Below are 22,635 nucleotides of genomic sequence, written 5' to 3'. Positions count from 1 at the left end.
AAAGGACCCAACCCTAGAAACGTGGGATCAAAATGCCCCAGCTTACTGCATGCTCTTGGCTCTTGTGAAATTGCTTGTTTGCTCCCCCCTGCAACTGCCCTCCAGGATGTGGTTTTTCTATGTTCTTTGTCTTTAAAACTTCCAATAAGGTGCATTCCGGCCTCCCCTGTGCAAATGCTTTGCACGCTTTTCCTCAGGCAGGCGGCAGCAGACTCAGTACAGACTCTCAATTCGAACTTTGGCCCTTAGGTCGTGCTGAGTAGTCTTTGGGTCTTTACCCCATAACAAGAGGGAATTCCAACTGAGACAATGCCTTCCCCAGATAGGCCTGTGGACAAGCCTGTGGTGCGTTTTCTTGAATGATGATTGATGTATAGTACCATCCTGGGGCTAGTGATCCTGCACGCTATAAGAAAGCAGGTTGAGCAAGCCATAAAGAGCATCGTTCCTCCAAGGCCTCTGCATCAGTTCCTGCCCTGACTTCCTTCAGTGATAAACTGTGGTGTGAGAGTGGAAATAAAATAATCCTTTCCTCCCCAAGTTCCTTGGGGTCTTGGTGTTTTATCTTGATGTCTTTTTTTTTTTTTTTTTTTAATCAGCAATAGAAACCCTAAGACAGCCCAGAGTGGGCTAGCACTCCAATTTTCCTGCCTTTGCTTCCCTGGTGCTGAAATCACATGTGTGTATTAATATGCCCAGCAGGCGATTTCCATGTTTTTACTGTGAGAATGAGAATCTTCGATTTATAACAAAGAGCACTGGAGACTGAATAGTAAAAGTCACGCAGTTTATTTTACAATCTTGCACAGTCTGGTAGCAACCACGACAAAAGGAGGTGTGGACAGACAAATTGAGCTCAAGGAACAGTTTGTATAGCACTGAATAAAGGTCCCTCCCTCCTCCACTGCTTGGGCTGAGTATTGGGGGCGGGGTATGTATAATCCCATAGGTCATCCACCACTGACATTCATCTATTTCTCAGCCCACATGATGTGTGGGATATTTTACATATTTTATGTCCTGCTTATTTAAGGCTTTTCAGGAGCATGAACTTTATGTCTGAAAGTCACCAGGCAAGCTTGACTCTGAGTCATTTTCTTCCCTAAACTTCTGAGTTTGGGAGAGGGTGTTGAGACTAGCAAGTGCCAGTGCACGGACGAGGCTTCCTATTCATCTGTAGGTTGGTATGAGCTGGCTTAAGGCATTTTTGTTTTTATTTTTTTTTACATTTATCATTCTAAAAGACAGAATTCACAAGTAAAATTAAACATTTACATATATTGTCCTCCATTTCTTTTGCATCTTTGCAATGACCATTAGAGAGAAATACAACATTATTTAACACATGTACAAACACACTTTTGTGATATTAGACTATTTTCAGACTATTATTAATTCATTTCAAAAGCTTAGTTGCCATCCATTGATCAACACGATTTTTCTTCTTTGAAACCTTGGAAGCAATTTTTTTGACCTAGCTGACTCCTTGGCACTATTTTACTATTTAAAATAAGGTTTATAGGACAGGTAAGATAGCTCTGCAGGTAAAAGCACTTGCTACACATAAACGTGGAAAGAAAGAATGGAATTCATAAAGTTATCCGCTGACCTCTACATATATGCTGTGGTGCGCACGTGCACACACACACTATACACACACTGTAATGAATAAAATTAAATTTTTAAATTAAAAAATAGTCAAATTAAAAAACTGAGATGTTTAGTCCAATTTATAGTCTTACTTTATTTCTAAACGAGGTAAAATTTCACATCTACCTTAAGGCAGCTTGTTTTTGGTTTTTGAGACTTGGTCTCACTATGTGCTGCTGGCTTGAACCTCGATCCCCTTCCTCAATCTCCTAAGTGTTAAGGTCAAGGTGTGTATCAGCATGTTCAGCTAATGTAGCCTTTTATCGGTATTTGGTATCACTTAAAAACTTAGAGAAGCTCCAGCTAAATATCTGGATTGAATTTATTCTTTTTATTTAACACTGCTAACTAGCAGACGTTATCCAAATGTTCAGAAGAATGAATTTATGAAAATTTTAATTCCTCTGAACCATACATCCTCTCAAACATTACTTACACTCTTTGTAAATTTATCTTAATCTTTTCAACTTAACTCTAAAATTAAAAACTCACTAACACATTTCTGATTTCAAATAATTAAACTAAAAATATAATATCAGAAACCTCTAATGAGCTAAATTTTCTTAGCTATTGTATACAAAATATGAAACATACATAAATCAGTCCCAATGTACATGTAATATTATGTGTTTTGTTGAACACTCATTATTTCTATGTGTAAGGACCAAGTGAGATAGTCTTATCAGGTATGAAAATTGGGCTATTACCACAAGCAAGGTGATTTAACTGGTACAATAGCGCAGTGTCTCTGCTCAGTGGCTGGTCATAAAGTGAAGCAGTTTTTCTTCAACACTGAGATAATTTGAGCTCCATATTTTTATCACTTTACATTACACTGTAACTCCATTCTTCATACATGTAGCTATCCCACAAACTCCCCTGGGGTCAAACCACACCTTACCTAGTAAGAAATGTTGGATTCAATTAATTTATGTATCCTTAGGTCCTATTCTTTTTCCATCTTGCATTTATTATTTGACAGTTTCATACATACATGCAACGATCATGTCCATCCCCAGCTCTTCCCTACTCCCGCTTGGCCTGACACCCACCCCCTCCTTCCTGTTTAGTTTTGGGTTTTGTTCTGTTTTTGGTAACCCACCAAGTATAATTAATGATGCCTTCTGGAATTCTGACTGATCTTGTTGGCTTGATGTTAGGTCCTAGGTAGCTGAAGTTTTCTCCAGTCTTTCTCACTCACCAGTCCTGCAGCTGCTCAGATCCAACCAAGTAAACACAGAGACTTATATTACTTATAAACTGTATGCCCTGGCAGGCTTCTTGTTATCTAATTCTTATATCTTAAATTAACCCATTTTTCTATTACTCTATAAGTTGCCATGTGGCTCGTGGCTTACCGGTACCTTAACATCTTCTCATGGCGGCAGCTGGCAGTGTCTTTCTGCCTCAGCCTTCCACTTCCCAGAATTCTCTTCTCTGCTTGTCCTGCCTATACTTCCTGCCTGGCTACTAGCCAATGAGCATTTTATTTATACAAAGCAATATCCACAGCAGTCCTGCTCCCTCTCTTTTGTTTTGGGGGTGGGGTTCAAGACAGGGTTTCTCTATGTAATAGTTTTTGGTGCCTGTCCTGGATTTCACTCTGTAGACCAGGCTGGCCTTGAACTCACAGAGATCCGCCTGGCTCTGCCTACCGAGTGCTGGGATTAAAGGCGTGTGGCACTGCCACCCGCCTCTCTCTCTCTTTTTTAGACAGGATCTCATTATGTACTCTGACTGATCTAGAACTTTGTTTGTTTGTTTTTCGAGACAGGGTTTCTCTGTGTAGCTTTGTGCCTTTCCTGGAACTCACTCTGTAGCCCAGGCTGGCCTTGAACTCACAGAGATCCACCTGGCTCTGCCTCCCAAGTGCTGATATTAAAGGCGTGCGCCACCAGCGCCCAGCTGATCTAGAACTTTCTATGTTGTTATGTAGTTAGCCTCAGAGATCTGACTGCTTCTGCCTCAAGAGTGCTAGGATTACAAGTGTGTGCCACCTTGCCCAATCAGATCCTACTCTTAACTACTTTCACATTTTCCACATTTAGATACTTCACTATGCACTTAGACTTGGCATAATTTTTTTTTCTGTTTTGCTCATCTTATCAGTCTTTCACCAAAACTCTTCTTCAGACTGTTATATGAGAGGAACAGAATATGTAAAGAACATACCTCATGGGTCTCTGGGGTATGTTCTTTAACGTTTCCCTGTTCTTGGGTAGTAGGCCTTGGCCTGGGAAGGTTTGGTCTGCGATGATGAATGTTGAGTAGATTTAGGCTTAGATTGGGACTGGTGGGGTCTATGTGGCTTGAACTGAGTAGATCTGGATGAGGAGGGCTTTGCTTGGGAGGGTTGGGGATGAGAGGGTTTAGCTTGGGAGGGCTGGGGATGAGTGGGTTTAGCCTGGGAAGGCTGGGGATGAGTGGGTTTAGCCTGGGAAGGCTGGGGATGAGGGGGTTTAGCCTGGGAGGGCTGGGAATGAGGGGGTTTAGCCTGGGAAGGCTGGGGATGTGGGGATTTAGCCTGGGAAGGCTGGGAATGAAGGGTTTTTTTCTGAGAAGGTTGAATGGGCTCAAAGTGTTTGGCCTGGAACTGGGGTTGATGGGAGTTGAACTGGGAAGTAGACGAAAGTTTACTCCCAGATGTGGATTGAGACCCTGGCTGGAAAGCTGGCTCTGAAGGCCTTCCCTTTATTACTCGTTGAGATCCTTGGTGAGAAACAGGTGTTTTTCGCTCTTGACTGGCTCCTGCTGGCTGACAGGATGGAGGGTGAGGATACTTAATATGAGATGTTGTCCTCATAGATGTTCCAGTTGCTTCCGTCAGCTGCATCCCCTGGGCACAGGCTTTCACAGGCTGTGGCTTCCCGGCGGCTCTTGCTGCTTGTGGACCTGGAGAATGTGAGTGACCCACATGAGAGGCCACTGTCCCAGACCTTGGAAAAGTTCTTGCTTCCTGTAGGCTCTCAGGATGGGTCCGTACATGAGAAGTCTGTCCTTGTGACCTCCCAAATTTTCCACTCAAATGATACCCCCGAGGAGTCCCTGAATATTTCATGAATCCTTCCCCTGAATAAAATGTCCAGGGTTGGAAGTACTGAATACCAAAGCTTTTACCTCTGCTGTGAACCCTTGTGTTCTGATGGGGCAAACGACAGAACCACTTAGCTCTCTGTTGTGACCCAAAGCGGGAGCTCGGAACCCAGGGGCCTATCAAGGAAGCATGGTATAAATTACTTCCAAGTGTAGTAGGCAGGGGCCACGGGTCTACTGGATGAGGCGTGAATACTGGAGTCGGTTGCAGATTCCGAGCATTCTGGCTGTTCTCACATTGGGCCCCGGGCTCTGTGATTGGCACCTGAGCTCGGCTTTCAGATGCGCTTTTTGTCTGATGTGTTTGTTGGTTCTCACCTTCAGCTGTTCTGGGGGAAACATGAATATCTCGAGTAATTTCCAAGTCTTGGTCCACCTGAATCCCCAACTCCCTGGCCAGGGAGGCCATATCTTCTAGGGACACACATCTGAGTGAAGAGGACATTACTTCCTGGAGGGCAGCCCGAAGGGCCTCCATTGTCTTCCTTCTACCCCCAGCTTCCTCCACTTCCCCAAACAGCAGCTGTGACGGCTTCAGACTCAGGATCCTCTGGAACATCTGAGCCTCCTCACTCTCCTTGGCCTGGGGACCGAGGACAAAGTAGCATCTCTCAATGGCATCTTCTCCTAAAAACATGAGCAGGTCCCACTCCCTCTCCCCAAGGTAGTCAGTGAAAAAGAACATGGCCGAGGAAACCTCCACCAGAAAACCAAACTGCGTCCAAAAGCTTTCCAGATCCCCACGGAGGTTGGCCACAGCCACGGGCTTTTGGAAAACATGAGGACATTCCTTCAGCTCCTTGTTGTCAGGGAAACACCACGTGACCTCCACCAGGCCGCCAGAAATCTGCGGAGGAAGCACAGGAACAGACAGATCCTGATGGAGAAAGATCTTGTGTGGTTTCTGTTGGGAGGAGCTGAGCAGCGCGTTGAGGATTCTGGACTTGGAGAAGCTACAGTGTCCGAGTCGCACGAAAGAGATGACAGGCACCTTCATGAGACTCAGAAATGCTTCTGTTTCCCTGGGGGGTCCTCCCGAGGGCTGCATCGGGTGCCGCGCTAAGTCTTTCATGGCCCCCAGCATTAAGATGCTCTTGTTGTTTTCCGCATCTGGCAACAGCAGGGGGAGAGCGAACCGGCACTGGTACATGCTTGACATGACTTCCCGTTGCAAAGAGCCGTGCGAACAAAGCATGCAGGCACAAAGGACATCAAGGGGATGGATAGTTTGTATGTCCTCAATTGCTAAATTCTCCACTTCGGTCAGCAATTCCTCTTCGCTCTCTTCATCCGCCGTCTTGTGCCGAAGGATAAAATCCCTGGCTGTCAAGTCTAATGCCTGAACTTTCATCAGGAAATTCCAAGCTAAGTCTCCTGGAGTCTTGGGTGTCCACTCACTTCCTCGATCCATGGAAAACTGCGTCACAAAATCAGGGAGAAGCTTCCTGCTTCTATCCATGTTCAAACAGGACAGGACATGTTGAAATACTCTTTTTCTTTCTGTGAAGCAGAGAGTAGTCATTATTGCCTTGTTCAGAATCCCTTTCCTTCCCTGCAGAGTATGGAATTGACAATTTCACTGCCAGGCTTTGAAACCATACAAAATGAAAGTCTCGTTTGGTCTCCCTTCCTGCCCTGTTTTCCTTCTGAGAGGCATGCATACTAATCTGGCATTGTATGTGTCTCCGTCTGTTTTCTGTTGCTGTAATAAAGACAGTGACCAAAAGCACCTTGGAGGGGAAAGAGGTTTTCAGGTTACATGTCCCAATCACAGTCTATCATAAAAAGAACTCCAAGACATGAATTCAAGGCAGGAATTGAAGCAAGGTCATAGAGGACTTACAAGCTTGCTTTCCATGGCTTGTTCAGCCTGCTTTCTTTCTTTCTTTCTTTTTTTTAATTTATTTATTTATGTATGCCTGCAGGCCAGAAGAGGGCACCAGATCTCATTACAGATGGTTGTGAGCCACCATGAGGATGCTGGGAATTGAACTCAGGACCTCTGGAAAAGCAGCCAGTGCTCTTAACCACTGGGCCATCTCTCCGGCCCTCCGCCTGCTTTCTTACACAACTCAAGACCACCTGTCTAGGGGTGGCACTGCCCAGAGTGGGCTGAACTCTCACACATCGCTCATTAGTCAAGAAAATGCCCCCCCCCCGAAATATAACTACTGACAAATTTTATAGGGGGGGGTTTCTCAGTGGGAAAAGGTGTGTTATAGCTCTGAAGAGAAAGGTTTCCCCAGTACAAGTGATGCAGCTGAGGGGATGAAAGTGTTACAGTCTAAGGGGGAAAGGTTTCCTCCATGCAAGTGTTGCAGGTCTGAAGGGAAAAGTATCCTGACAGTTGGGAGCCAAGGAGTACCACAAAGTTACACCACACAACAAACCTTTATTAGGATTTATTGGGAAAGACACAGAGGGTGGCTGCCTCTGCTCTGTGAGAAGCAGCCGAGAACTGAGTGGGAGGCAGGCTTATATGGGGTCTCTTGGCGGTAGAGTTTTCCACGGCGGAGATTTCCACGGTGGGGATTGGTGGGATTTCGAGCTCAGGGATTGGTGGGTTTTTGAGACTGAGGATTGGTGTGTTTTCAAAACCCAGAAATGAGCTCGAACTTTTTACCCTACACATAATAGTAAGCTTGACAACTCGAGTTTCATCCACTGGGCTCACATAAGAGGAGGTAAGAACCAACTCCCACAGGCTATACACGCATGCCATGCACACAAAATAAAATATAACTAAACAGTCTCTCAGAACTTACATACTGGGTATTCCTCCTCTGGAACCCCTTATATTCTTGGGCATTTTCTTCACTTTCCCTGAATAAGTCTATCTTTATTCTGCTTTAAAGGAAAAATACATGCTGTCTCTATTTTTCCTTATCTCCCATTTCTACAGTACTTTTCTAGATACTAGAAATAGCACTTGTACAGGAAAAATCACAGCAGGTTTTACTCTTGACAGATGGCAAGCTAGGACACGATGTTTCATCTATTTTGTTTTTTTGGTACCAAGAGTTTGGTGCAGGTGTGTGGAACAGGGTTTCACAGGTAGCCCCGGATGGCTTTGATCATCCTGTCTCTAACTCCCAAATGCAGGGATTTACAGACATGTAGCACCATGCCCTACATAATAAGGTATAATAAGACTTGGTCTTGGGGTACCGCTTAGTTGGTACGATGCTCATCTAGAGATTATGAAGCCATCCATGTCTTTCATCCACAGCACTGAAAAATAAAAAATAAAAAAAACAACCAAACCAAAAAAAAAAAAAATAGGAGTGATAGAATAGGCCTATAATCCCAGTACTTGGGAGGTAGAAGCAGAAGTATCTGAAGTTCAAAGTCATTCTTGGCTACTTAGTAAGTTTGAGGACAGCCTGAGATACATAAGACTTTGTCTCAAAAGAAAAGGCTCTTGAGCTACATTTTTGGAAGAGCTGACTCCTGTTCTAAGGAGTCTCTTCTACACTTTTACTCTCAGATCAAAAACTTTTGTACTTTTAGTACAAAACTTTTAGTGGTGTGTGTGTGTGTGTGTGTGTGTGTGTGTGTGTGTGTGTGTGCCTTCCAGTCAAAGGACAACAATCAAGAGTTGGTTCACTACTCTACTTTCATTTTTTAACAAATCTATACTTCTAGTACTCAAAAAAAAAAGTTTGCACACGTAAATATCTCTTCGTAAGGATAGTGATCTATGGACTGGATCCAGACATCCTGAGACCTTAACTATGCTCCGTAAGTTCCTCTACTGATGATCTCCACTTCAATGGTTAAAATAAAAATTGCAAAACCCAATTTCTTTCTGGTTATGAAGCCACTAACATGAAGGTGCTTTAATCGAAAAACAGAAAGCAATGTCTAAAGTCAATGGCCAGTGGCTGGGGATGTAGATTAGGGGTAATGTTTTGTTTGTGCTCTAACAAAGTTTGCCTGAAGATCAGAGGGTAGAGCTAGCCATTAGTTAACCATAGAGGTCTGGAAGTCTGTACAGACGACAGCAAGTGATATGACTTGGTGGAGAGAGGAATATAAGGCAACTGGAGAGAGGAAGTTGGCCCTTTTTTAGTCTTGTGGAGATAAGAGGTGATTTGGCTGCTCCTTACTTCTCTGATCTTTCAGCATTTACCCCATATCTGACTCCAGGTTTTTATTATTAAGACCAATTAGAACTCGAGATACAGATTAGGTGGTAGGATGCTTGACTGGCATGCACAGGGGTTCCGTCTCTAGCACCAAAGAAAACCATGTGTGGTGGATCATGCCTGTAATCCTACAGTTTTAGAGGTGGAGGCAGGGGGAATCAGAAACTCAAAGTAATCCTCAGGTACATGATAACTACCCTGGACATCAGAAGACTCTGTGTCATGGATGTGAAGTCCACTACACAGGAAGGTGTTTATGCCTAGTACTATGGACTTGGACACAAAATAAGGGGTTCGAGTATTCAAGGATTTTGCTAGCCAGAGAAGGTCCTCAAAGCTATTTCCCTCGGACACTGTATCTTTCTCCTGCAAAGTCTCCCACTTCACCCGACCTGGGAACTCCATGCTCAATATCCCTCCCTGGAGAAAATCCATGTTAGAGAAACGCCGTATTTCCGATTAATTGATTAGCTGTATCGCCTCCTCTGCAGTACGTCACGGCACCTGCTTGGTCTATTGAGAAGCTGTCTAATTAATTACACACACCGTCTCCATACCTTCAGTGCTTTTCTCCTCCTCTTCCAATGAAATGCTGTTTTCTGAACTTTCACAACTACTTTCTTCATTAGAAAACTCCACGGTTTCTTCATATTCATGGTCCTCTTCATCATATGCAAAGCACCGCAGGTCATCGGAGGCCCCTTCCTCCACAATGGCCTCGACATCTCCGGGGTACCCTACAGACTCTGGATACTCCCCTTCTGCTAAGTACAGAGAATCGTCTGGCTCCTCGTATCTTTCTCCATCACTTAAGTATGTGATACTCGTTGGATCCTCGTACTCAACTCTTCCCACCGAATGCGACGCCAGGACTTGTGATGCGCCACGCCCCTCCTCCTTCTCCCTGGAGGATCTTGAAGTTTCTCTCTCTTTACTTTCCTCGTACCTGAAAAACTCAGGCGTTTCCCAGTCGACACATCCTTTCTCTTCAGAGAGCACTGAAATCTCGTCATTCCCCGGGGTTTTCCTCCCAAGGGAAAAGGGGTCTGCGGGATCTCTGCTCACTTCCGCAGATCTGGACGCTTCAGTCCCCTGGTGTGGGACTTCTGAAAAGAAAGGATTTCATTATTGCCTCTGTTTTTCCAAAGGAAGAATTTTAAATTAACTTGAGTCTCATGTCCTCAAAGCATCACTCGTTCATTTTATTTCTTTTTCCCTTCCTTTCTTTCAGACAAAAGTTGTTGTCTATGTTGCCTGGGCTGGCCCAAACACTTGAGCTGAAATATGTTCATTCCTCAGCCTCCCCAACTAGCTGAGGCTACAGGAATACAATCAGTCTCCTTTATTTCACTAGAAGTCCGAATGCCTATGGTGCCTCATCTAATAACCAGTAGATTATCAGAGAAAAATCAAATCAACTGTTGCCTCTGAGAGCAGGTTCACATGGTAAATAAGTAAAAAGAAATGTATTTGTTATGAATTAGTTATATTAATCCATGTTAATATGATTAATTAATAATTGTATTAATTATACACTTAATGTGACCCACACTCAGATTTCTTTGGGCCACTGCTAAGGAAATCCCAGTAACTCCTAATGAATGAGCTGATTACTGTACTGGAATAGTGTATTCTAGAAATAGTGAAAGCTATTTTTCCAGGCATATGAGGCTTGTGAAGGTTAGTCTTAGTTGTCAACACAACTTAGAATCACCGGGGAAGCCGGGCGGTGGTGGCTCACGCCTTTAATCTCAGCCTTGGGGAGGCAGAGGCAGGTGAATCTCTGTGAGTTCAAGGCCAATCTGGTCTCCAAAGCGAGTTCCAGGAAAGGCGCAAAGCTACACAGAGAAATCCTGTCTCGGACCCATCCCCCACCCCCCAAAAAAAGGTTTGGGGATTAGCTCAGTGGTAGAGCCCTTGCCTAGCAAGTGCAAGGCCGTGGGTTCAGTCCTCAGCTGGGGCAGGGGGGTGGGGGGGTGGGGATCACCAGGGAAGGGAATCTCAAGTGAGGAGTTTTCTACACTGGGTCGGCCTTTGGGCGTGGCTATGGAGGATTGTTTTAAATTAACTGATGCAGGTAGACCCACCCTAGCCGCTGCGGGTGGTGGTAATCCCTAAGCAGAGGGTCCTGAACTGTGGAAGAGTCTAGAAATAAAGCTGAGCACAAGCACGCAAATAAGCAAGTATGCACCCATTCCTTTGTCTCTGCTCCTGACTGTTGAAATGATGGGACTAACTCTCTCAAGCCTCTGCCTCTGCGACTTCTCCACGGTATGAGCTATAAGCTGGAATTACAAACTCAAGTAACTCCACATACATTGCTGTCCTCAGAGTACAGCAACTGGAAAGGAAACTAGAAGATTTGTCCTACACTAAGTAAGGATCATGAACATACATACACTGTTTTATTCTAAGGCCCTAGCATCTTGGGTCATTTTTTAGATCACTTAAAAAGAAGAGCCGCATCTCCCTCTAGTGGTCGTTTCATGAATTGCTAAACAATACACTGGACTAGCTTCCTCCCACACACATCACTAATTATTACTATCTTTTGTAACATGTCATTTTTAAGACACTATAAATTTGTATTAGTTCCTACTAATCATAAAATTAATAGTGACATATTCTCTCTCTCTCTCTCTCTCTCTCTCTCTCTCTCTCTCTCTCTCTCTCTCTCTCTCACACACACACACACACACACACAATCATACTTTGGTTATACTCGCCCAGTACTTTCCTCTCATCCTTCCTCATCCTCCAGCTACTCTTTCTAATCCCAACAGATGCTCTCTCCTGCTTTCTTATCATATATCTTTAATATGCATATATAGAAATGTAAATTCCACATATGAGAGAAAACATGTGACGTTTATCTTTTGGCTCTGATTTAATGTAATATGATCATTATTACATGTAATAATGTAAATAGATCGGGCTCTATCTGCCTTTCCTACAAACATGATTTCATTGTTTTCTTTTGTTTATCTGTTAGCTTAATTTTGAGATAGGGTCTCACTCTGTAGCCCTGGCCAGCCTGGAACTTGCTATGTAGCCTAGGCTGGTCCTGTAATTCTTGGTCCTCCTACCTCCTGCCTCTGCAAGGATTGTAGACGTAAATTAACATGCCTCACTTTCATTCTCGTGCTGAATTATACACCACTGTCTTTATATGGCATGTTTTCTTTATTCAGGCATCCACTGATGGGCAAATAGGCTGATTCTGTAAACTGGCTATTGTGAACAGTGACTCCATAAACAAAGGCACAGTGCTACCTCTGTACACTGATTTTGATTCCTGTGGATGGATATATATTTACACACACACACACACACACACACATATATATATATATATATATATATATATATATATACTGTTTTTTTTAATCATCTAATAATATTTGTGCATACTTTTAAATAACTAGTATAGAAGACTGCGTGGCCGAATATTATTTTAAGGTGTGTTCCTTTGTTTATGCTCTGGAACATTTGTTTAATGATGCAAAGACATGTTATATTTGTTTAATTAAATAAAATTCACCTGCAGTCAGGAGGCTGTCAGCAATTAGCTGACAGGACGCGGTAGGGAGAAACCAGGTGGAGAAGGGCTTTTAAGTGGGGGCCGGGAGAAGGGCACCCGGCTTTTTGGGAGACACGAGCAAGGAGAGAAGGTGAACTACTTGCTATTCAGCCTCTCTGAGTGAGCAGAATTCTCCCTTAACCTTTGAATCTTTTTTTTTTTTTTTTTTTTGGTTTTTCAAGACAGGGTTTCTCTGTGTAGCTTTGCGCCTTTCCTGGGACTCACTTGATAGTCCAGGCTGGCCTCAAACTCACAGAGATCCGCCTGGCTCTGCCTCCCGAGTGCTGGGATTAAAGGCGTGCGCCACCACCGCCCGGCTACAACCTTTGAATCTTGAGTTCTTTAGAGTGACAGGAATTTAGATAAGTTCCCTTCCTAATTTTGAAAGAGTCGGTGGCTGAGGGAACAAAAATCCCTCAGGCTGCGGCCCTTGAGGCCAAACTGCTACTGGTAGCAGCATGTGGGGACCCACAGAGACTCCCTACTAAGACCTTACTCAAGAACAGAGAATCTGAGCTTGCTTTACCCAGCAGGGCTGCATAATGGGATGATTTGGCCATGGGCGTGGTTACCAGGTGTTTGGAAGGAGCTACACTTGTCTGTACATTGTGCTTTGATTTTGAAAGAGTCTTTTGCCTCTCTCCTTGGCAGTATATAAAAAGCCCATTAGAGCTGGGCCGGGGTGGCGCACACCTTTAACCCCAGCACTTGGGAGGCAGAGCCAGGAGGGTCTCTGAGAGTTTGAGGTCAGCGTGGTCTACAGCGTGAGATCCAGGACAGACACCAAAACTACACAGAGAAACCTTGTCTCAAAAAACAAAAAAAAGCCCATTAGAATAAATCTCGAGGCAGCTGTGTATTGACCCAGGGCCCTTCCGAAGCCATCCTGTGTCTCAGTCTTTCTTGTCTCTCCCTATATTCCTATCTAGTACTTTCTCGTTTCCTCTCTCTTCCCCCAAGAAGCCTTGGACAGATCGGAGCTGGATTCCCACAGCAGCGGAGTTGCAGTTGCTGATTATGACAGCCATTGCTTAAAAGGCAGCCACAGTTATAAAGAAAACCAACAGACTGTGTGTACAGCAAACACCCATGGGTTTCTGAACACACTTGTTGGTGCAGGGGCACATGCCTGTGGAGCCCAGAGGTTGGAGTTGGGCTATCCTCCTCACTGGCGAGCCTAGCTGGCCAGCAAGCTCCAGAGACTATATCTATCTGCCTCTACTTTCCCACACTGGGAACATGGGCACATGTTACCACAGGCAGCTCTCTAGGTGCATACTGGGAATCTGAACTCTGATCCGCAAGCTCGCACAGGAAGCGTTTTGCCAAGTGAGCCAATCTCCTCAGCTCTGGTAGAAAGGATTTTGACACAGTAAGTGTTTAAGGGAAATAGATATGCCAACAACCATGCTATCTGATACAGCGTTTACATATAACAAAATACCATACTTAATTCCACTGTATGGATCCCATCCAATAGTTGTGTTAATTAAAAACAATACATATTAACATGTGGTTTTTCTTTCTGAGTCTGGATTATACACTTATTTAATATTACACTTCCCAGATCCATACATATTCCTGAAAATGTCATCATTTTATTTTTCTTGACAGCTGAATAATATTCCACAAAGAACCTCATTTTCATTATCTATTCATCTGTTGGTGGACATTTAGGCCAGTTCCATATCCCTGCTATCATAGATAGTGCAGCAATAAACACGATGTGATATAATATGGAGTTCTCTGGATATACACCCCAGGATGTGGGAGACCAGCTCCCACATTTATTTATCCCAGAGACTCTTGAGGAATGAGGAATAAGAGATGGGTAGAAATAAAAAGGGGAGAGAAACAGAAACACAGGACAGCCTCGGGTGGGCCTGGATCCTTATCCACTGGCCCAGAACTTTATTCAAAAGGGATTCTTATAACAATGCCAAGGGGCAGGGCATAAGACCTCCCCCTTGCTAGGTACAGCCAAATGTAGACCCTTCCAAACTCCTGGTACCCAGGCCCGTGGCCCAATCATCCTCTTTTTTTTTTTTTTTTTTTTTTTTGGCTGGAGAGACAGCCGTGGGTGCTGGGAACCGAACTCTTATATTTTTGGTTGTGAGCCTAGCCTTTAACGGCTGAGCCATCTCTCCAGCCCCCAATCATCCTCTTATGAAGTCCGACTGGGTGAAGCCACTGGGAAACCTCAGTGGGCTCCAACACCAGGAGGAGACCAGCCAGGTCGTATGACCATTCTGTTTCCAATTTTCATGTTCTCCCTTATATCCAGATTCTAGCTTATAATGTATACATGTGTATATATATATATATACACTTATACCATATATATATATATATGCAGGTATAAGTGTGAATATAGTATAAATTTAAAAAGGAGACCAAGAGAAGATAGCATTAGGTGACAAAGAAAAACAGAATGCAGGCAAAAGGACTTGAGTCATGAAAGAAGAGATAAAGATACTTTTTATTGAAAAAATTTTTTCAACAATATTTTTTTCTGGAGGGATTGGAGTAAGGGAAAATATGGTCAAACTATAGTATATGAAAAGAACCCTCCTTTTTCCCATGAGTTTGAACTCCATCTTAGTTTCTTTTTTTTTTCTTTTTATGTGAATGAGTGAATAAAAATGTAATTCAAAGTGGGAGAACAGCTGGGCAGTGGTAGTGCACACCTTTAATCCCAGCACTCAGGAAGCAGGGGCAGTGAATCTCCATGACTTCGAAGCCAGCCTGGTCTACAGAGCAAGTTCCAGGACAGCCGGGGCTACACAGAGAAACTGTCTTGAAGGAAGAAAAGAAAGAAAGGAAGGGAGGGAGGGAGGGAGGGAGGGAGGGAGGGAGATAGAGAGAGAGGAAGAATAAAATCTTAAGTGACGTTCTGTGGCTTCAGAACGGCCACTCTAACTGTATAGAGGTTCACCGAGATGCATACATTTGGGACTGGATGACTTTTTGAGTGTCTTCCTTAAACTAGCTGTGTTTTATTTGTGACTGAATTAGAATAAAGTGATTTTTTTAAGAAAGAAAAAGGACCATATTTTATAGAGTATTCATTTCAAGACCTTAAGCCCTTTACCTATCAAATGGAGACACTACAGCTCTGCCAGTATTCTTACATAGAGAACAGGCAGCTGCTGGTCCCCCGGCCGGCTTATTAAAAGTGGTTCCCCTGTGCTTTCAGAGTGGCTCTCCCAAGGCCCTGCCCGAGGTCTTTGGAGATGTTAAACTTGAAGTTATTTACATGAGAAGGAAAGCCCCAGATGGTGCCATTATTAACGGTGTGCTCTTTCCAAGTCCCTGGGGGACAAAACGAGCATCTCACAGTGGCATCTGAAGGTCGCATCTGACGGCGACACAGATAAAGCTGGGACAGTCTGATCAGCAATTACCAGTCTCCTAAATCAATGAGCTCCATCGTTCCCTGCTTTAAAAACTACACTTCCTGTTTCACTTTTCAGTAAGAATCGCCTCAGGATGTCAAAACCAAACAACGGGCAACAATTCTTCTTTTTCTTTTCTAGAAAATCTGCTTCCTCCCGCTTTCCTTCAAAATTTTAAAAACAAAAACAAAAACAAAAACAAAAACAAAAAAACAACTTACGGTAATTGAAGCCCAGAACGGTGGCCGCCTCTGGGGACGCGTCGGACAAACACTGGAGGAAACGTCGACAGCTCTCCTCGCCCTTCTTCTGCACCACGATTAACAGCTTCCGACTTTTCTTCAGGGGCTCTGGAATTTCCTCTAGCATCTCATACTCGTCCTCCGAAATCAGTCTCCGAGAGGCTAGCGTGTCCAGGATAGAATCAGGGTCTTGCTGGAGGACATGAAGCAACTTTGTTCTTTGTTTTTCTATGATTTCTGAGGAAGCCCTCTCCGTAGCCATCGCTTCCTAAAAACCAGGAAATGGAGTAAGTCATTCTGGCAAGTAAAGAGATGTAAGTTCAAAGGGGGGTGGGGGGGGGGAGAAAGAAAGAAAAATAGAGAGGGAGAGAGAGAGAGAGGGCGGGGGTGGGGGGGAGGGAGGAATTCTACTTGGCAAAGATAAAATATGTCAAGAATACCTATTGTCTGAGAGGGCAGAGAGGAACAAACGCAGGAGGTGAGTCAGCCCGGTGCACTCTGTCCTTGATTTCCTGTTGCTCGTCCTTTATCTGCTCTGTGTGTGTGTGTGTGTGTGTGTGTGTGTGTGTGTGTGTGTGTGTGTGTGTGTGTGTGTGTGTGTGTATAGTGCAGAACCCAGGTCTAAAGATGTTCCACTACTCATCCACACCCCTAACCCTCTCTACTCTTTGCTCTTTGATCACGAGACTAAGTTTCATTTTAATACTAGGCAGTGGGAAACACGCCACAAATGGTTGCACACACCTCTAATCCTAGCATTCGGAAGGCAGGGGCAGGAGAATCAAAACTGTTGCAATTTCAAGGTTAGCTTAGTCCACACTGTGTGTTCTAGGCCATCTAGGACCACACAGAAAGACCCTCTCTCAATAAAACAAAACAAAAGATAAAGGGAGGCTGGGGACCTGCCCCAGGAAGCTTCCCTTGAACTTCAAATTGGGCTAGGTATTCCTGCCCAGGGCACTATACTGTGATGATATAAATGTAATTGATTGAGAGCAGTCTTCAATATGCAGGTAAATAATAGAGTTAGATAAAGATTTAAAATGAGTAACTTTCAATCCAGCAATCCCACCTTGGAAATTCAGGGTCTGGAGAGATGGCGTAGCAGTAAGAACACTTGATACTCTTATAGAAGGCCTGACTGGGGTTCGGTTCTCAGCAGTCACCAGATGGTGGCTCCGAACCATCCATTAAGCTAGTTCTAAGGGATATAACTCCCTCTTCTGACCTCCATGGGCACCAGGCATACAGCACACATGGTGCACAAATATACATTCAAGCAAGAACTCAAATATGTAACAAAATTAAAATAAATCTAAAAAAATTTTTAAAGGAAATATTAGATACATGCCAAAAAATGTACATATAAAAATTCCAAAAGTATAATAGCATAAATTAAAAAATAACCTACATTTCCATAAGTTAGGGCTCTATGAAATAAATGATAACAGTAAAATACCAAATATATATATATATATATATATATGTATGTATGTATGTATATATAGTCTTTTTGAGACAGAGTTTCTCTATGTAGCAGCCTTGGATGTCCTAGAATTCACTCTGTAGACCAGGCTAGCCTTGAACTCACAGAGATTGAGTGCTGGAATTAAAAGAATGTGCCACCACACCCTGGTCCACCAAAGAACTATTGAACTGTTAAGATTTTATTTATTTGTAAGATGTCATGTGTGTGCTGGGAATTGAATCCTGGTTCCCTGGAAGGGCAGCCAGTGTTTTTAACTGCTACGCTGTCTCTCCAGCTTCCTACTAGACTGTTAAAAAAGATAAAGTAGAACTTGATAAATCATAATACTCATATTATAATATTTTGGAAAATAGCAAGTTATAGATCCCATTTTAGAAAAAGAAAAAGAAAAAGAAAATAAACAAGCTGGGCATGGTAGTGTACACCTTCAATCCCAGCACTGGGAGGCAGAGGCAGACAGATTTCTGTGCATTTGAGGCCAATGTGGTCTACATAGAGAGCTTCAGGCTATTCAGGGCTATATACTGTGACCCTGTCTCAAAAATAAGCAGACAAAAACAAAAACAAACAAACAAAAAAAAAAAAAAACAGTAAGCTGGGCATGGTGCCACATGCCTCTAACCTCAACACTAGGAAGGCAGAGACAGAGGGATCTCTGTGAGTCAGAGGCCAGTCTGATTTACATACCAAGCTCCAGGTCAGCCAGAGTAGTATAGTGAGATCCTGTCTCAGAAAAAAAAAAAAAAGTATGTGCATAGCATATGTATATGTACATATACATACATATAGCAAACATTTTTATAAGATAATCAAAAGATACTCCAAATTTTAATACTGGCTACTTCTGAGGATGAGATTATGAATGGGTTTATATTTTGTACTTTAAACACTAATATACTTTGGGCTGGAGAGATGTCTCAACAATTAAGAGCACTTATTGCTACTACGGAGGACCCGGGTTTGATTCCCAGGACCCACATAGTGGCTCACAACCAACCATAACTCCAGTTCCAGGAACTCCAGTGCCTTCTTCTGAACTCTGCTGGCACCAGGCATGCGTGTGGTGTACATACACACATGGAGACAAAACACTCATACACACAACATAATTTTCTATTTAAATGAATTTTTGAGACAGGGTCTCTCTAATGAAGCCCTGGCTGTCCAGGAACTCACTGTGTAGACCAGGATGGCTTCAAACTCACAGAGATACACGTGCCTCTACCTCCCAAATCACTTATGCCATCAAACATAGAGAAGTCAATGTGATGAGCAAGCAGAAGCTTCACCCCTACTAACTAGTATTGACAGCACTGGAAACACTGTGCACACTGTGAGAGGAGAAAGGCAATCATCACCCAGCTACATAGCCTGTGACTTACAGCACATAGCCTGAAAGACATACCAGTGTAATAGTGGCACCAATGTCATTGGAATAACCAACCTTATGATGGGCTTAAAGGCCCACTCTAAGAGATGGTACCAATATCTGACAATGCCTGAGTGGCCAAGGACCTGAAACCAGAGAGGTCACGGACCTAGCGGGAAAATCTACTACTATTATTCTGATAAAGGAGCATAGCAATAAAACGACTCCTAATGACATATTGCTATAGCCACAGATCAGTGCCTTGCTCAGCCCACATCACACAGCCTTCCTCTTGCAGTAGATGGGAACGAACAGAGACAGTTGGACAATGTGCAGAGAATGATGGACCTTGGAGTTCACCACCCTAAGTGGATGTCTTCCTCAAACCCCTCCTATCAAGGCTCGGGGATCTATCTGGAAGAGGAGGTAGAAAGACTGCATGTACTAGACGTGGTGGATGACTCCAAGGAAACTCTTCCAGATACAACAGGACTCATGCACATATGAACTCCCAGAGGCTGCGGCGGCACATGAAAGACTTGCTCAGGTTCAAGCCAGATGGAGGTCCTAGCACTGAGAGGGAGAAGTGGACCGTAACCAAAAAGTTACCCGCAATTGATAAATGCGGGCAGAGGGAAAATCAGTTCTCACCAATGGAGCGACGCTGGGTATATCAACACTCCAGAGAAGGCCCCATGCCCAGGAGGTGGCATTTTTTGACTTACCGATCTGTTTGATTTTCATGTTTGTGGGTTTTTTTTTTTTTTTTTTTTTTTTTTGTTGGGGATGGGGTTGCGTTTCTTGTTTGTTTTTCATTTTCTTTTTTAAATAAAGAGAGAAAAAGAATATGAAGTTGAATGGGTAGGGAGATGAGGAGAATATGGGAAGAATTTGGGGAAGGGAAAAACATGATCAAATATTACCTGAAAATATGTTTCAGTAAAAAAAAAAAAAAAAAAAACATGAATTCCATCAAAAAGGAAGTAGGGGGAACTGACCTACCACTGATTGTTGGTGGTCAAAACTTGATTTTTATCAGGATCTTAAATTCAAGATTTAGGATTAACATGGTTATTTATTTATTTATTTATTTATTTATTTATTTATTTATTTATTTATTTTTTTTTTGTTTTTCGAGACAGGGTTTCTCTATGTAGCTTTGCGCCTTTCCTGGAACTCATTTGGTAGCCCAGGCTGGCCTCGAACTCACAGAGATCTGCCTGCCTCTGCCTCCCGAGTGCTGGGATTAAAGGCGTGCGTCACCACCGCCCAGCGTTTGTTTTTGTTTTTTTGAGACAGGGTTTCTCTGTGTAGCTTTGCACCTTTCCTGGAACTCACTCTGTAGCCCAGGCTGTCCTTGAACTCACAGAGATCCACCTGCCTCTGCCTCCCAAATGCTGTGATTAAAGGTGTGCACCACCACCACCCGGCTTTAACATGGTTTCTATATCTGCCAAAGAGCAAAATGGTAGAGAGTGAGCACCTAGGCCAAAAGTCTTAATTTGAAGCTGGTTATGGTGACATACTCCTTTAATTTCATGACTCCAAAGCAGAGCATACAGCTCTCTATGAGCTCTCAGCCAGCATGGTCTACATAGCCAGTTCCAGGCCAGCCAATGCTACAGAGACCTTGTGTCAACAAAACAAAACAGATCACTCTGTTTCAGAAACTAGCCTAACTGGATGTGGTAGCATGTGTCTACACTGCCTGCCAGCACCTGGGAGGCTGAGGCAGGAGGATCACTTGACCTCAGAAGTTTGAGACCAGCCTGGGCAACACAGACCCTACCTTTTTAAAAAAAATTTTTAATGTTAGTATTTATTTGTTATGTATACAGTGTTCTGCCTGCATGTATGCCTGCAGGCCAGAAGAGGGCACCAGATCTCATTACAGATGGTTGTGAGCCACCATGCGGTTGCTGGGAATTGAACTCAGGACCTCTGGAAGAGCAGCCAGTGCTCTTAACCTCTGAGCCATCTCCCCAGCCCCTAATTGATCCTATCATAAAAATGAAAAGGAAAACAAGAAAAAATAGTGCTCAGCTGCTGCTGACCTACCTAAACCTAGCTGTTGGGTAGAAACCTGGAAACTCTAAGGGACTTCCTAAGCCCCTGGAGCATAAATTTCAGGTTTCTAGCACATCAAAAAGAACTACCTCACATTATGGTGAAGAAAAAAATATTTCACTGTCTGATGTCTTCAGTTCTAGGTATGTCTTGGTTTACTAAAGGCACTGACATCTCCCTCAGGGGTGGGCTCCTTGGTGGTTCATGCCCATTCTACTCCTTCACAAATCTTATTTTTCAAAGCCCAGGACAGCCAGGACGGTTACACAGAGAAACCCTGTCTCAAAAAACCAAAAGGGGGAAAAAAAAAGATTTCTAAGTATGCAATACAACTTTGTGATCTGCAGGTACACTAGAAATCATTTCCTATAACTGAAACTTTGTTCCCATTGACTAAATCTACGGTGCTTTGTGCCACTAAATTTGTAGCAACTTGCCACACAGTCTCCCGAGACTTATTTATTCAGTTCAACCACTTAAACGTTTGTTTTCTTTCTCTCGGGTTCGTTCTATCTCCTCCCTCCTCTACTTCCAGTCCACTATTTCGGAGTGGAAATGACCATGTATTTGCATTTCTACTCCCTACCCCTAGAAGAAACTAGTACTTAAGTACCATTTTTTAACATGCAAAAAAAAAAAAAAAAAAAAAAAAAAACCTTTCAATTCCTCAGTGTTCACCTTGTTCTGTGGTCAATTAGCTAAGATTTTGCATGTGATAAGACTAGTAATTCTCACATTTGTTTTAGATGGCCGGGCGTTGGTGGCGCACGCCTTTAATCCCAGCACTCGGGAGGCAGAGCCAGGCGGATCTCTGTGAGTTCGAGGCCAGCCTGGGCTACCAAGTGAGCTCCAGGAAAGGCGCAAAGCTACACAGAGAAACCCTGTCTCGAAAAACCAAAAAAAAAAAAAGAAAAAGAAAAAAAGAAAAAGAAAAAAGAAAGTACATAGATGATATGGCCGAGATTATTTCCCCTGTTCATAAATGTTTGTATATATTCCTCATGTTTTGTACTGGAAGAGGTTGCAGGCCACAGATACATTAGCGTTTATCAAGCAAGTCTGGAGTTACTAATTTCAGAACGATCTAGAGAACCATTTTTACAGCGCAGACCTCCAAGCAGTACTCAAGCCTGAAGGATCAGGTTTCCTGATGGCAGCGCACTGGAAACTGTTATTTAACAAGTTCTGAGTGCGATTCCTTGCATGGGATCAAACTATCTGCCTCTGAATTACTACTGCACGAAAACAAGTCTGCCCGAGTCAGAGGCTTAAGTTCCTACCCTTGCGGGGAGGAAGGGCTAGCGAGCGTCCCAATGAAGACGAACCTGGGAAGCTGGCTGGCTTCCCCGCATCGGGATCCCAGTCCCAGCCGCTCACTGCACACACGGCCAGGGGCGATGTCACGCAGAATGTGCAACTCCCCTCGAGCCCCGCGACGGGAACCCACGCCGTGGGCCCAGACTGGAATGCAAACGCTGCAGCGGACAGGGACAGAGGCAGAAGAATTTGCAAAAAAAGCTGCAGCGGACTGAGACAGCTCAGGACTCCTCCTGGCGCTCAAGAGGATGGAGTCGGACGCGCTAGCCACGCCCCCTCCAGGCG

The 22,635-nt window shown here is 43.7% G+C and overlaps 1 protein-coding gene across 2 annotated transcripts; it reads right to left on the bottom strand.

The window, feature by feature from the left end:
• Window positions 1–773: 773 nt before the first annotated feature.
• Window positions 774–22,568, bottom strand: Card6 (caspase recruitment domain family member 6). 2 transcript variants are annotated; one of them, XM_042261482.2, is made up of 4 exons: window positions 22,359–22,568; window positions 16,088–16,376; window positions 9,449–9,997; window positions 774–6,243 (listed from the first exon to the last, which is right to left on the bottom strand). In XM_042261482.2, exons 1-4 carry the CDS (start codon window positions 22,383–22,385, stop codon window positions 3,848–3,850), a joined length of 3,261 nt encoding a protein of 1,086 aa, XP_042117416.2. In that variant the 5' UTR covers window positions 22,386–22,568; the 3' UTR covers window positions 774–3,847. The 2 variants fall into 2 exon arrangements, with proteins under 2 accessions (XP_042117416.2, XP_076407960.1); XM_076551845.1 differs by lacking the exon at window positions 22,359–22,568 and adding an exon at window positions 16,549–16,892.
• Window positions 22,569–22,635: the final 67 nt, after the last annotated feature.

Source organism: Peromyscus maniculatus, chromosome 15 (genome assembly GCF_049852395.1).
Source record: "Peromyscus maniculatus bairdii isolate BWxNUB_F1_BW_parent chromosome 15, HU_Pman_BW_mat_3.1, whole genome shotgun sequence".
Classification (NCBI taxonomy): Eukaryota; Metazoa; Chordata; class Mammalia; order Rodentia; family Cricetidae; genus Peromyscus; species Peromyscus maniculatus.
Note: the sequence above shows the minus strand (reverse complement) of the source record. Positions and strands in the feature narration are given on the sequence as shown.

Coding starts and splice junctions, on each gene's coding strand:
- Card6 (XM_042261482.2), bottom strand. CDS start 22,385: ATGCGGGGAAGCCAGCCAGCTTCCCAG. Junction 9,998..16,087: donor CGTTCTGGGCTTCAATTACC/GTAAGTTGTTTT, acceptor CTTTCTTTTCAG/AAGTCCCACACCAGGGGACT. Junction 6,244..9,448: donor GGAGGAGAAAAGCACTGAAG/GTATGGAGACGG, acceptor TCTGCTTCACAG/AAAGAAAAAGAGTATTTCAA.